The sequence below is a fragment of the Lemur catta genome, chromosome 1 (assembly GCF_020740605.2).
Source record: "Lemur catta isolate mLemCat1 chromosome 1, mLemCat1.pri, whole genome shotgun sequence".
NCBI lineage: Eukaryota > Metazoa > Chordata > Mammalia > Primates > Lemuridae > Lemur > Lemur catta.
The window spans coordinates 273,940,169-273,956,511 of record NC_059128.1 but is presented as its reverse complement, the minus strand read 5'-3'; the positions used below and the strand labels follow the sequence as shown (position 1 = coordinate 273,956,511).

The following is a 16,343-nucleotide window of genomic DNA, read 5'->3' as shown; positions in this document are numbered from 1 at the left end:
TGTTTGAAGTGGTATTGCCAAGTGTAATTAACATTGATTCTCCTAATGGAGAGTTAATACTTCCTGCATGTTACCATGTTCTAGTCCTGTGAGCCCCTTGTATTTTTCAGAGGTATATGTATATGCCCATTTGCTGTCATAATCTGAGATTTTTTAAGGAAAGAACCCATTGGTTACCTCTGAGATGTAGTACTGTGGGACATTGGTTTATGATGGAGGACTTTTACTTTTCACCTGTACCATTCAGTATTGGAATTTTTTATTTTGTGCATGTACCACATTTATAATAAAAATCAATTTGCTTTTAAACGGCACATTGTATTCTGCCTTCCCCAAGACTGAGCTTAGGCTGATAATAAACTTGATTTTATTTCCCTTAGTACACAGATTGAGTAGTGGTAAAAGAAGATTTGGGATTAAGAGTTATCACAAGTAATGTAGCAATGTAGTTACTGTAAATGATGGAAAATGATTTGTTTAATGAAGTTGCTTAAGAGGTCTACATTCTAACGAAAATCATACAGTAGCAGGAACATTGAACTAGCAACCAGGGAGCCTTAACATCTTTGGATCTGTTTTGTTGCACTTTTTTTTTTTCATATTAAGATGGTTGCACAAGAATCACAGAATCTGAATTGGATAGAATTTTCTGATCAACCCCTCCCCTCCATGCTTCTCTCTTCTCCCCCCACGCCCCACACCCTTGATTATGAGTTGACTTTGAAATGAATTTCCTAGTCCAGAGTCCATGGATATTAGGCCACCTGAGACTGTTTATAAAATTGTGTAAAAATTGCATATATTTGGACTTCTTTCTGGGCTTAGTAAGTTTATTGAATGAGTGAAAAGGTTTCATGTTCTTTAAGAGATTAATAACTGCTGCTTTCAAACAGCCGTGAAGAGTAGTAAGTAGCCTGCCTCTGATTTAACATTTAGGTCTTGAAGACCCTGCTATTTCTTTCTTATCACCACTGAACATAAATTTATCCTCTGTGTCCAATATGTGAAACAAAACACAGAAGTTAATAAGCTTGGGAAGATAAACTTAGTAAGCTAAAAACACTGCTAGAAAAATAATTAAATCCCAAATCTTTCTTACATTTATTATTACCTGACATATCTGGGTATCTGTCTCCCCACTCCCAGATAGACAGACCCATGAGAGATGGACATTTGTTACATGAGTAAAGGGTAGATGGACGAGTGATTTTCAGTCCAGCGCTGTTCATATTTCACCTCTCATGATTATCTCTGTGACTTATGAAACAAAATTTAAAAATGGAAGGGTATTCCACATTTGAAAGGATTAAAATTTGACATAAGATAAAAATGAAAAGTTTTATTAAGCACTTTTAACAAAAAGTGCAGCAGTTTAGTTCCAGTCATAAGAAAGAAAGCCTTCCATGTGCCTTCAGTCAGTAGTCTTGAATAGAATATCACAGGAATTTTGACCTTTTAGAGAAATTAGATGTGTATGCAAATAAAGGAGGTTTTATCCAGAAGACTGACCACAATTTCATCATTTTTATAAAGGAATGCAGTAATCAACATTGCCATATTACAGTAATTAGGATCAGTAATTAGGTTGGGGTAACCAAGTAATAGAATGCTAGAACTAAGATGCTTTCAGATTTCCTCTTGGTGCTCAAGTGTTTTCTTTTAAGATAATAAAAGGAGATGTTATGCTGACCAGAAAACTTTAAGCAGAAAAGTTGATACTAAACTTCAATGTCCTCATCTGTAAAGGGGAATAAAAATGACATACTAGGTTGTCATGAGGATTCAGTGGGCTAACATATATAAAACACCTGACACAGGGTGGGTGCTCATTACAGGTAAGAAATGTCATAGGTGATATTTAGAACACCTAGAGAAGAATGTTTATACTTTGCAATTCTAAAATCATATTAGCTGGGCACAGTGGAACATGGCTGTAGCCCCAGCTACTCTAAGGAGACTGAGGCAGGAGGATCAAGAGTTTGAGCCCAGCCTAGACAAAATAGCAAGACTCCATCTAAATATATATATATATAATTATTTATTTGTAATTCATTTTAAACTGTTGTATTTGTTGGCAGAAAGAGGAAGCAAACTTTTTAGGAAAAAATGTATCTTGACATAGTTACTTCAGATATTTTCGGGTACATCAAGCAAGGTCAGAAGTTCACACATATTAAAGTTTCATTAGCTGGCTTACTGAGAAAACATGTTAGTCTTAGTGGTATTTCATTTAAATAGCACAACTTGATAACCATTGAGTGAGACTTAACTGAGTTCTTGGATCTTGATTTGTGAAATGTGGCAATATTTTTAAAGTAGTAGGGGCCAAATAAATGTTCAAGAGTTCTCCAAAAATTGTGTACTGAGGCCTGATTATACTATACTAGGAAGAGGCAGTGTGGTGCCTTAAGAAAGGTTTGGTTTAAAGAGTTTTCTGTATAATCAGACTTAAATGTGGGTATTAGTCTGGGAGTAATGAACTAGGTCAGTATAGCTCACAGTACTGAATTTGGAGAGAACTTCATCTTTTAGAGATTTTGATTCTTTTAGCAATACTGATAATGTGAAAATATAAAATTACTTGCACAATAATTCATCATTGATTTTTAAAAATCTCACACATCAAAATAGCTAGAATGGTAGTAAACTTAACATTCTACAGTTGTTGGTCACTTAGGAGAGAAAGAATATTAAAGATGATAGCAATTCAGTTCGTTCTCTTTACTGTATAAGTGTCTGTGTTTACTTTTCAGAAGCTTTTGTATAATTTGTATCTCATATGATGTACAGCATATTTTTTATTAAAAAGTTCATTGTAAATGTGAAGTTTGGGTTCCTTTGGTGTTCCAAACAATAAAAAAATACACAAAAAAAAGTTTGTTTGTGTTACCTATCTCTACTGTGTTACCAGTATATCCAAAATATCTTTTCAAGCAAAAACTGTTATAGGTTGAACGCATTCCTTTCATGGAAAATTAAATCCTCTTCTTGACAAATACATTATTTATTAATTATCAATATGAAGAGATTCCCCCAGTTTTTGTCACACTACTGTAGATGATGGTGAATTTTATAATAAGAATTGGATATTTGTAAGATCTCTTCCTATTTGTAATTTTTGTTACCAAAGTTTAAAGCAAGAGTCACAAGTTGGTTGCCTCTAGGCTGAATTGCTAGACAGTGGTGTGAGGTACCTCAGCCCTGGCACAGCTTCAGTAGACCTTTTGAGTTGATGATCCCAGATTTGGACACCTCAAGAAGTTATGTGGACAGAATTGGTTTGTGAATTATATTTAAACAGGTGTGTTTGTTTTTATGCAATAGTTATCCCTAAAACTGCCTAGAAGATGAATATTTTTACCAGCAATTTCAATAATTGCTTTAAAATCGGTATTTTATTTGTGGTCATTTCACTTAGCTTTGGATCTCTCTGCCCAGTCTGTCTAGAATTTTATGATTTTTTTATAGCTCATAATTTTTAGCAACGTTTAAATTAGAACATTAGAGCACCAATTTACTAGTAATGCACTAGTTAGCCACTAACACTAAAAGAAAGCCTGAAGAAAATTGTAGAAAGTAGTGTTTAAAAATATTACTATACCCAATTTTTTAAAAATAAGTTTTGCATTTTAATATTTTTTTTTTCCTTATTTTGAACTTTAATGTTTGGTCACATTACAAGCTGGAAGAATATACCAGGTGTTTGATTTGGTACCCAAAAAACCTGTTGACTATCCTATAAAAGTGTTCTTTGAAAACGTTCAAATATTTGAAAAGGTACTCTAAATACTGCATGATGTTGTTCCACTAGTGTTAACTATGCATTACAGTGCCTTCAACTTAGTGTATAACATTGTTCAGTGGATATAGGGGATAATTCAAAATGGCAATGAATCCACAACAAATACTTGCCTTGGATATGAATTTATGCATGAACACTATATTTTCTCAGAAGGCAAAAGGCACTTCAGACAAAACATGGGGAAAGTTTTGTGCAAAAACTTGAACTTTCTTATCACATTGTCTCCATGTCCTACTGTGCTATCACTTCCCAGGCTGCTATAGAATGCCAGCCTGAAGAGTGTCTTAAATTTAAATCTCTCTGAGGGACATCTTGAGTAAGGTGGACGGGGCAGAAACTCTGGGCTCTAGATTGACTGTGATAGGCAAAGATTGCTGTGAAGAATTTCAGGTAAGATTTTTTTCCAGCTAACATTGAAAATAAAATTGCTTATAGATAATCTCATTCAGTGATAGAAGGTTAACTGTAAATTTCAAATTTATTGACTCAGGAAAATTTTAACTTAGCTGTTATGCTTTGTCAGTTATGGTAAATACTTAGTTATTAGTATACAGACTGAAATTCTAAAAAGCAAATATAATGATCTACAGGGAAATTGACCATACAGAGCGTATTATACATTACACTGCAAAAAACCAGGGAATCATTTTTAAAAGATAATCATCCATCTCTGATTTTGTTTGAAGTCCTTTTTTTATATATCAGATGTTATCAAAACATGTTTACGCTTATGCTAAAAAATAGATATTTTTATCTATTTTATCTCAGTATACCTGCATTATGTATTAGTGAAAACTCAAATTTCTCTTAAAGATCTCTTGGTAAGCATGATTTTTGATACAATCTTAATGTATAATGCAATCTGAAATGTGCTTTTTCTTATTCTTTGAAAACGCTCCTTATTTTTCCATTCTCCCCAGCTCTTTGAACACAGTGCCTACTGTAAGAATCTTTTGGGAGTGTTTTCAAAGTAAATATGCCTGAATATTATTAATTGGTGACTCTAGGCCGAGGAGATGCATGTGTTGGTTGTACTCTATTATTTCAATTTTCTACAGGTCTGAAATCCAAAAAGGAAAACACTTGATTTGGAAAAAAAAAGAAAATTACCTAGGTATATGCCTAGGAATTCTTGGGAAAGATAAGAATGGTTGATAATCTTTTTTCCTCACGGGAAAGTTTCGTTTTAAATTCATGCATAATGCCACAGTGACACTCATTCTGTTGGTATCAAGTCAAAAAAGGTGGAACTGCAACTAGGAACAGAAAAGGAGGTTGAAAGAAAAATGCAGCCTTCTCAAAATTTAAGTCCTCCTAGGTTTGCGCTGGAAGGATTCTCACCACCCTGCGGAGAGACCTGGAACTTGTAGCCTCTATTCTTATACCCTGAGAGTGGTACCTTGTTTGCTCATCACCTCGGCAACCACCATTCACTGGTACATTCAGCGTATATCTAGTCAATATGATGATGTGTGCCAGTCATCCTTCTAGGTGCTAGAGATACCAGAATGAACAAAACAAAACCTTTCTTCGTGGATTTTATAATCTAGTAGGGACTTGGATAATAAATAAATTAATAATTTCACATGGACATACTCCTATGAAGAGAGTATAACAGGATAGTTACAAGATTTGAGGGTGTAATGTGGTACATGCTATTTTAAATGGAATGGCCAGAGAGCATCTGAGGAGGTGTCATGGATGGAGAAACCTGAATAGAGAGTACACCATGTAAATATGGAGGAAAGGCAGTTCAGGTAAAGGGAAGACCAAAAGTAAAGGGGCCTGAATTGAGAGAGAACTTGGTTTGTTGAGGAATCATGGGGGGCGGGGCACAGGGGGGAGCAAATGTCAGAGTGGCAGAAGGTGAGTTTAGAGGAGGTTGTTGAGGGTCAGGTACAATGTGATGGGAAGTGGTGTAGGGTTTTGAACTGTGTCATGATCTGATTTGTGTTTTCTAAAGGATTACTATGGCGATTATAGAGAAGACAGACTATAGGAGTTGGTAAGAGTGGAAAGGGGGATGGGTTTGGATGCTGTTGCAGGAGATGAGATTCTAGCAGGGTTTCACATTGGGCTGGTGCAGTGGAGATGATAAGTGTTTGGAGTCTGAGTACTAAGTATTGCCTTAAATATAGAATGTGAAAGAAAGGGAATCAAGAATGACCTAAGTTTTTTTACCTGAGCAATTGGTAGAATGTAATTGCCATTCCTGAAGTGTGCAAATCTGTAGGAGTAGGTTTGGAGGGAGGATATCAAGTTAAAATGTTGGATATTTTAACTTGACACCCAGGTGCAGATGTCAAGTAAACAAGTAATTCTGATGTGCCTATGAGATTACCTAAGGAGGGTAAATAGAAAAGTAGTAAGAGGGCCGAGCCCAAAAATTCTTCAACATTTAGCAGTTGAGAGTATTATACTGAGAGCTAAGACATACATAGTTCCATGTGCCAGAAACTCTTTTAAGCAGTTTGTATATATTAATCATTTAAGCTTTATAGTCCTCTGAGGTTATTCCCATTTTATAGATGGGGAAACTGAAGCATATGGAGATGAAGCAACCTTCCCAAGGTCACATAGCTACAAGTAACAGCTAGAATTGAAGATAGCCTTACTCCGGTGGGAGCCTGTGCTTTTAACCACCATCCTACACTGTCTCCCCAGCAAAGGATACTGAGAAGGCACAGCCAGTGGGCCGGGATGCAAAAGTAGAGGGAGGGGTTCTGGAAACAGGTATAGAGAGGTCCCAGGGAATAGGGAGGGAAGAACTGTCAGATGACACTAGTGGATCAAGAAAGCAGAGACTTGCCAACTGTATTTGGCAAAATGAAGGCCCTTGGAGACCTTGAGAAAAGTGGTTTCACTGGAATGATGGATTCAAAAGCCCAATTACATAGAGTCAGGAAAGAATGAGAGGTGAAGAAATGGATACAGTTATGATTTTGAACATCTCTGAGGAGACTTTATATAGGGGAAGAGTAAACTTGGGTAATACCTGAAAGAAGATGGAAGGTGAAGGAATTTTCTATTTTTGTTCTTGTTTCTAAAAGGGAACAAAACCACAGCATATTTATTATTGGGAAACCAAGTAGTGGGGGGAACTTTGGTGCAAGAAAGAAGGGGAATATGTTAGCCTAATGTGTAGGTGAGAAGGGATGGATCCAGGATACAAATAAAGGGCTTACTTAGCCTCTGGAACACAGATGGTCACAGAAAGAGTAATGTGGACACAGGTGCAGGTAAATTGGTAGATTTGGTGGTAGGTAGGTAGATGAAAAAGTCTTTTTATAAAAGCCTTTATTTTTTAATGATAAACCAACTAGGATAAGTAAAATATGGTCTATCCTTATGATGGACTATTACTTGGTAATAAAAAATGTATCCATACATGCTACAAAATGGATGAACCTTGAGAAGATACGCCAAGTAAAAGAAGCCAGTCACGAAGGACCATGTTGTATGATTTCATTTATGTGAAATGTTGACAGTAGGCAAATACACAAACAAAAAATAGATTGTGTGGACTGGCGGGGGTGAGGGGGAAAGTTGGGGGGGCAGGAATAGTTATGGCTAATGGATGCAGAGTTTCTTTTGGAGGTAATGAAGATGTTTTAAAGTTGATTATGATGGCTGCCCAATTCTGTGAATATACTATAGTGAACCATTGAATTGTGCACTTTACATGGTGAATTACAGGCTCTGTGAATTTTACCTTATAAAACAAACCAACCAAGAGTGGAGAGGATTAAGAAGAAACTTGAACATGTGAAATAAATAGGACGAGAGTGTGAATTACTAGGAACATATAAGATTGTTGGCCAGAATGAAGGGTGCACTTACGGTTATAGTTTAAAAATATAAAATGAGACCGATTTGCATGCTGGGGGGGTGGGGTGACCCCCAGCCACGTTCAGGTAGCAGAGTTGCATTTAAAACCAGTGTTGGGGTTTGTCCAAGGCACCTGTGGTGAGGGAGAACCATGGACTCCAAGGCAGGTAAGGGGGATCATAGAGACATGAAGGGCATTGGGAGCATGAGCCTGGTGGGATTGAAGATTCTTTTGGGAAAGGAGTCCCAGAGAGAATGACCTGGAAAGAGGAGAAGGGGGGTCAGAGAGTAGGGTACTTGAAATTGAAAACTTGAAAGTAATGGAATTATTGGTGAACATCCAGGACCACCTACAGGCAGTGGCTGGGGTAGAATGGAAGACAAGGTCATTGACAGAAGAGGTAGAGGAACTGACTCGCCTTTTCTGATGTCCCCTCTGTCCTTCCTTCCTCTGGCCTCCTCTCTCACCTTTTCACAGAGCAAGTCCCTGTTTTTCTTTAAAGATCCCACTTAAATTTCACATCCCCTATGAAATCATCTAACTGTTGAAAAAATTTATCACTCCTACAGTATTTAAATCAGACCTTTTATATCTTAGGTGTTATATTTGACTCCCTGACTGCATATACTCTGTGGTCCTTCTTGGCAAAAAGCTGTCCTATTTATGTACTTTTTGTGTCCCTTACCGACATCCTCCTGAGATTTCGTGGTCAACATTAGACTCCAACTGTGAGAGGAACCTTCTCCCTTCCCCCACCTCCCTTGTAGCCCTTTAATGTACTTGTTCAGTATTTTGCATAATTTCGGGTATCTTTGCTGTAGGTGGCAGTGGCATCTCCTTTTAATTTTTTAATTGTAAAACAATTATTTTTTTGGATCATCATGGGAAATACTCAGTTTAGTCTGGCTTATTTTGAGCTAAGCTGCAGTTTATTTCCTATTCTCAAATTTGAATACAGGCACTTCAGGCCATCACTTTTTTGTCTGCCCTAAAACCTTGCTGTATTAGAAATTTAGTTTTCCCAGGTATGAGCTCTTTTTTGTTTCGCCTATATTCTGGGGGAGTTGACACCATGACTCTTCTCTTCTGAGCCCTAGGTATGCACATAATCAATTTCTTAAGAACATTTCCAGAGGTTGCCCAGGCCCCTCTGACTGTCAGTATTACCACGTGAAATTTATCTGTGTGCAAAAATGACTTCTCTTCCTAAATTCCTGATCTTGTATTGATGCCTCCGTCTACTCACTCAGTCACTCAGAGCAGAGAGCTGTGCCCCTTCATCTCAGACTCACTCAGTCCTGCTCACTAAATGTCTTCAGTGTGTCCCTCATCTGCTGCACCTCTCAGTTGGGTCTCTCATCACCTTCTACTAGATTCTTGAAATAAGAGCCTAAGCACCCTCTAGAGGCCTTTCCTCCTTGCTTTCCTGTATACTATTTGTCAAAGGATCTCTCAGTAACAATCATAGGATCATTCCTTCCTGCTGTAAATCCCTTGGTGGTTTCCCAAATCACTTCAGGTCAAAATCCAGGTTCCTTCTCATGGCGTTATAAGGCCTCTGAACTGTCCTGACACACTTGTTCAGCCTTGTAAACCTCATTTGTACTTTTTCCTCTCTTTAGTTTTCATCAAAAATCATTTTATTGCAGTTCTCTGAACATACTTTGCTGCTTCACCTTGCTCAAACTTTTCAAAAACTGCCACTCTTGACAGTGTCCTTCCTTACTCAGGTTGGCCTTGTCTACTCTTCCCTTCCTTTAGGGCCCAATTCAGACCCTAGAGGGTCTGTGAATCCCTGTGACTCCCACTCAGATTCACACACCGTCTTTATCAGTCCCACCTTTATATCACCATGCTAGCTTGTGCCATCTTTTACAGCAATTGAAATTTGTCTATTTCTACTAAACTTTGTACCCTTTGAAGGAAAGGACTATGTTTTGTTTATATCCTCAGCCCATTAAATGAGTTAATAATGTAAAGTTCATATATTCAGTACATGGGTGAATGAATTGGGTTTCTTTAAAATTTATAACTCTAAAAAACTTGGCCGTGATATACATCATACTTCCAGATAAAATGATAACCGCTTTGAATGCCCATTTGACCAGGATAACTCACTCTGTATTCCACTGGTATATACATAATGCCAGCTTTCCTAATATAAGTTAAAAGTTCAAGGCCGGGCGCAGTGGCTCATGCCTGTAATCCTCACACTCTGGGAGGCTGAGGTGGGAGGATCATTTGAGCTCAGGAGTTCGAGACCAGCCAGAGCAAGAGCGAGACCCTGTCTCTACTAAAAATAGAAAGAAATTAACTGGACAACTAAAAATATATAGAAAAAATTAGCTGGGCATGGTGGCCATGCTTGTAGTCCCAGCTACTTAGGAAGCTGAGGCAGGAGGATTGCTTGAGCCCAGGAGTTTGAGGTTGCTGTGAGCTAGGCTGACACCACAGCACTCTAGCCCAGGCAACAGTGAGACTCTGTCTTAACAAAAAAAAAAAATTCAGCTAGATAACCTACCAAAAGCTTCTGCCACCTAATATATTTTTAATTAAATACAGCTTTTATTATAAAAGCAATACATGTTCACTACAAATAGGGGGGAGGAATGACAAATAAACAAAAATTCCTATGGTCTGACAGTCATTTGGGACCATGGGAATATTCATGCTATCAGGGAAATCTGTAAATTTTGTTGGTTCATAAAGAGTTAAAAGGAGACCCAGCCTCTGATGCATCTTCCTAGCATTATTTACAAATGAAGGGATTTGAATGCATAATATATTGGCAAATCCCAACTACAAATACCCACATGGATGAAATTAGATAAGTTAAGACAGTTTTTTCTTTACTAAAAAAATACTGTGCTTTATAGGAGGTTTAAGTGTATGATTAGTGTAACTATTAACCCTGTTAAGTCAACTATAGACACCCTCAAATGTATGCTATAAAGAAATAAAGAAATGTGGTCCTACAAACAGGTTTATATGTTATAGTCATTGCCCATTTTATCTCTTCTGTACAAGGTTGAGATGGGCTTGTATCCTTTGGGACACTGTCAGATAGTTGAGAAAGCCAAGTCATCGTGGGGAAGTCAGGAATAGGACCTTCCCATTGCCCTGCACTGTGTTTGCTTTTGAAGATTAATCTCAAAACAAAGATTTGTTTTGTAAACGTTAGTGTTTAAATGGTGCCTATTGCATAGTAACTATATGAGGCATTTTAATATGGACTTAAAATCAGAAATTCTAGTTCTAATAAGATGATTTGAAACCCTCCCTCTCCCGTTTTCTAGTGTTATGTTAAATTTTGCTATGGCCCTATGAACTTATAGATAGGCACTAGTGTGTGCTACACTAACTTCCATAACAGTAGACATTGGTCATTTTAGTCCTTGAAAACCTTTCCTAATAAAAACTGATGGGAAGGTAAAGTTCAGTTTGTTTTAGATGCTTCTATATAATAACTATTAAAAGAGGCTGTACCTGGGTATGCACATTTTCTGTTGTTTTGAATTAAAGTCCACAGATGTTGGGATTATACTAATCCTTTTAAAAAGTGAGAGCAAAAGGGCATGCTTTTTTTGCCCCAGTTTGTGGTATATACTTAATAAATACTCACTAAGTGATGTGAAGAATGTTTCAGTTTGCCACTGAGCTTTATTTCGATCTGAGCTGTGGTATAAGTCCTGTATATGTTTGTTGTCTCAGATGGTCCTAAAGAAAGCAAAGCGTCTGAAGGGACAAAGTTATCACCTCATTTATCCATTTCACAATTTCTGGCTTTTGCTGTAGTAATTAGCATTTTGCAACTTCAGACCTGGCATGTGGAAGTTCAGTATATTTATGTTCTCCCCAACTACTAAAGTATTTAACTTTAACCTATGGTAAGTATTGGGAAATCAGGAGGAATTAATTAAGATCTTAATTACCAAAAATGAAAAATGTGTTTTTGCAAAGTCTAATATTTAGTGTTAGGCTGTTTGTCACCTTTCTAAATAGACGTGTGGAATAAAAATTTCAGCAGTTAACTGAACCAGGCACTGAACTTACTCTTCCATGTTTTATCCCATTTGATCTCAACAAGTTATTGAGTTATTACCATGCCCATTTTATAAACCAGAATACTGAGGCACATGTCCAACATACTCATGAGTAAGACTGTATTTCACCATACATAATATATTTCTCTTTAAGCATTTAAAAGAAGGTATTTTATTAAAGTAAATACCGTAGCTGATGAGTCTTCGTATTAAGGGTTTTAAAGTGATTTACATACATTTTCAAGTCCTCTTTAGTGGTGAACTCAGAGAGTAATGTTAGATCACATGTTGTGAGTAGCAAAAACTGAAGTAGAAATTCTTGTTTATCATACTAGTATTAACTGTTTATACAGAAAATTTAGAAACATTCCAGGATCTGTTTGCTAAAGTGGGTGAGAAGTTGACCCAAGTTGTAAACCTAAAATAACATGATATTGAGGGAAAAAGAGGTGAAAATACTTAGTACTAAAGTACTGGGTCATTTTCCTATGTGTGACAGCATTTCTCTTAACCATTGCCAGCTGATCGTCCTAACCGGTAACTTGCTCAAGGGCCTTTTTGCAGTACATAGGTAAATAGCATATTCTGACAATGTCTGGAACATTTTCCATTATCAGAGTAACTCCTTTTGGTCATAGTATTTGCCTTGTGATATTTATATTTTCAGAGAAATAAATTGCCAGTGCTTTTCTGTTACTTAAGTGGTGAACCAAAACAGAAATCCTTACTTTCTCATATGATTTAAACGAACTTGTGTGACTCTTAGACCACAATGAGCAAACCCTTGTGTAAATGTGAAAATAAAACTAGGAAATCATTGTTACTTTCAACAGCACCAGCTTTATCAGACTTGCTACCTTTGGATGAATGAATGGATGGAAGGTGAATGGCTGAACATTCAGCATTATTCAGTAGTCATGTTGGCCTAGCAAGTTACCCATTGTGCTGTGCTTTGAAAAAGGAACTGTGAAAATAAACTTTACATTTGTGTGTGGATCTTTGTTTTGTAAATGTTAGTGTTTACATGGTGCCTATTGCATAGTAACTACATGAGGCATTTTAATATGGACTTAAGCGTAGCATGGAATCAGAGAGACCTTCCTCTTTACTGAATTTTTATAGGTTAGCGGCCTTGTTTTTTTCTAGTAGTAAATCAAATTTAAGACCTAGAATCAGTGTAAAATTTTGTTAGAGTACACCTACAATAACCTTCACTTGGCTTGAATAGTTATTATCAGTGAATGCAAGTGTTTATCTCATTAGGACTTTGCATGTTGTGCTTCTCCAAATATTTAGAGTGGTGAAACAGCTTCTAAAGCTACAGAAAGGAATTTTGACATACTCTTTTCAGTAATTGCTCTTACTAAAATTTTCTTTTCCAGCTTATTTTGGCCTCTACCTTTATTAGATACTTAAAAAATTAGTGTTTGTGATTGCTTGCCTTAGGTTGTTATTGGGCCCTCACATTGGGTTGGTGGCAGGTAGACTGACAAACAGCATGACATTTGAAGATTCTGGGTGGAATTTCATTTTGTTTTAAGTTCCATGGGAAGCAACTGAAAATAGACTGCAATCTTCTGCAGTTTTACATTTTTACTTTTGTTGTCTTTTAGGCACTCAAGGAGTTGCCCCTGGTCCTGTAATTGGGCTCCAGGCACCATCTACTGGTCTTCTTGGTGCCCGACCCGGCCTCATCCCGCTTCAGCGCCCTCCAGGAATGCCTCCACCTCACCTACAGCGATTCCCTTTGATGCCACCTCGACCCATGCCACCGCACATGATGCACAGAGGTCCGCCACCAGGGCCAGGGGGCTTTGCCATGCCTCCACCTCATGGAATGAAAGGTCCCTTTCCACCGCACGGCCCCTTTGTTCGGCCTGGTGGAATGCCAGGGCTCGGGGGCCCAGGGCCGGGCCCAGGGGGTCCTGAAGACAGAGATGGGAGACAGCAACAACCGCAGCAGCAGCAGCAGCAGCAGCAACAGCAGCAACAGCAACAGCCGCCCCCTCCACAGCCACAACAGCAACAGCCGCCACCGTCACAGCAGCCGCCACCAACCCAGCAGCAGCCACAGCAGTTTAGAAATGATAACAGGCAGCAGTTCAATTCAGGTAGAGACCAAGAAAGATTTGGAAGAAGATCTTTCGGAAATAGGGTGGAAAATGACCGGGAACGGTATGGGAGCCGTAATGATGATAGAGATAATAGTAATCGTGAAAGGAGAGAGTGGGGAAGAAGGAGCCCTGACCGGGACAGGCACAGAGACTTGGAAGAGAGGAATAGACGCTCTAGCGGGCATCGAGACAGAGAGAGAGATTCTAGAGATAGAGAGTCTCGTAGAGAAAAGGAAGAAAACCGAGGAAAGGAAAAGCCTGAGGTGACAGACAGGGCAGGTGGTAACAAAACCGTTGAACCTCCCATTAGCCAAGTGGGAAACCTAGACACTGTTTCAGAACTTGATAAGGGGGAGTCTGAGGCCACAGTTGTAAAACCTTCTGGAGAGTTACCTGCTGAAGCTACCTCATCCATTGAACCTGAAAAGGATTCTGGCTCAGCAGCAGAGGCTCCTCGTTAGAGACTGGAATTTGTCAAAATGTGACAGTGACACTTCGTGGAGTGTAGAGCTTGAGGTGTACAGATGCTGTATTATATTTGCTCCTGCTATATCACAGTCCCGCGGTAGTTGGTGGGGAATTGTAAGCAATTTGATTGCTTCCCTTCTATTTAAAAATAGCCACAAAATAACAAAAAATACTGAAAATATGAATAAATATTACCCTTTTTGCTGTAACTTTTTAAAAGTTTTGACTTTAAAAAGTTTACAAATCGTAATTAGAAGTGCTCTCTATTTTTTTTTTTTTTTAATTTAAGACAAGGTAACGGTGAAAGCTCCTCAAAACAATAGGGATGTTTTTAATAAACTCTATTTTCGTAACAAACTTTAATGTGTGCTATTCTTCCTACACTGCATTAAGGTGGAAAAGGATTGTTCCCCATCAAAGTTTGAGCTGTTGATACTGTATTGGAGTCTAAATTAGACTTACTTGATGCAAAATATACATTTTTATGTAGTTACTCTCAAACACTTTCATATGTAATACTTTCGATTTTTAGCATTTCAGTCATAAGGTAAAGGTTAGTTTTAATGTTAACTGAAAAGTTTGTTAGGGTTTGCAGTTCAATTAAGGTTTTCTTTTTTTCCATGGGCTTTGTGGTAAATGTTGCCCTAATTAATTTGTAAAGATATTTTGCTGGGGGGGGAAGTTAGATCCCAGTGTTACAGGTTGTACTATAAATCATACGGTTGCCTGGGTATTATTTAGAAGGTTGCCTTTTTTTTTTTTAAACCATCCCATTAAGTTTTTCAAAACAGTAGAAGAAATCAAGGTTAACATTTGCAACCTAAAAGCTTTTTGTCTTACATGTTTAAGGACTTCCATGCAACCTATTGTTTCCTATAAACCTTGCCTGTTGCTTTTCTTTACTATTTTTTAAAACTCTCCTGCTGGGCAGAGGTAGACTGAACTCTTTGCCACACAGAAAGTACTTTATCTCTTTTGCTTAAAATTGTTGGGTTAAGTAGGAAAAATATTTGGTTATCACATGAAGACACCCAAAGCCAAATCAAGCCTATATCTGAAATGTGCAGAAAAGCCGTTACATAAAACAGCTTACCCAGTGCCAAGACCTGATGTTACACTGTCCAAGTATTTATGGCCTTGTTGAAGCTTTTTTCTTAAATTACACTCAAACTGTCCTAGTTTCAGTGTGCTGAGTAGTTAACTTTTTCTTTGCCTTCAGTCCCCAGGCAAAGTTGCTTTATTGCTCTGGTTTTTAAATAATTCTCTACAACAAGACTTTGTTTTTCACAGGGAGAATATATCTAAAGCAAGGTTCTTGTATTCCTGCCTTTAGAAAATAAGAGAATCCAGTTTCATATCTGGATTTAAATTGTAAAACTTGTCCTTAGTTTTACGTTGGCCCACTGAGTTTTAAAAAAAGTCCTAACTGAAACCTTCTGAAAAGAAACATACATCTGATTATTCAGCGTCCAGATTTGAAGGATTTACAGCCTTTATTTCCAATTGAAAGTATTGAGACCACCTTATTTACACATGAAAAAAAAATCCAAAATACTAACTGGTAGTGTGATTACACTTGAGGCTTTAAAAGATCCCAAGTGAGTCCCTGTACTTGAGTTATCCCAAATACACAACATACATTAGTGAAAATCTAACTTTAAATTCTCTATCTGAATAGTCATTTTAGCCACTTACTATGAGCATATTGGTCTTTATCAGTTTTAAAACTTCGAAAACACCAGTCTTTTTCCAATTTAGCATTCCTCTCCTAATTGAACTACATTTGAGAAAGTACATGGTATATTAATGAACAAATGGGACTGTAGCTTATTCCTAGTTTCTCTATCAGAAATAATATTGAACAATTTTCAATTGAATAAACAACTGTTACCCAGATAGTCAAACCTGAGTTAGACTAACATTTCATTTAAAAGCTTTCTCTCACAGGTACATATACATTGAAAGAGACTTGATTTTACTAATTAGGTGTATAAATTCCTATAATATTTAAATGGCCGGAACCCACAATCAAACATTTCCTTGGTTCCATCGCTATAGATTTCTTTAAAGGGCTGGTCTGTAAGTAG

General features: G+C 37.5%; 1 protein-coding gene across 3 annotated transcripts in view; it reads left to right on the top strand.

Moving 5' to 3' along the window:
- The window catches only part of SCAF4 (SR-related CTD associated factor 4), a 59,225-nt gene extending 44,612 nt beyond the window's left edge, over positions 1 to 14,613 (top strand). For all 3 annotated transcript variants that reach the window (XM_045540539.1, XM_045540537.1, XM_045540538.1), the window contains exon 20: positions 13,288 to 14,613. In XM_045540539.1, coding sequence (XP_045396495.1) covers positions 13,288 to 14,249 — 962 coding nt within the window. In that variant the 3' untranslated portion in view covers positions 14,250 to 14,613. The remainder of the gene's footprint in view (positions 1 to 13,287) is intronic.
- The last annotated feature ends 1,730 nt before the right edge of the window (positions 14,614 to 16,343 follow it).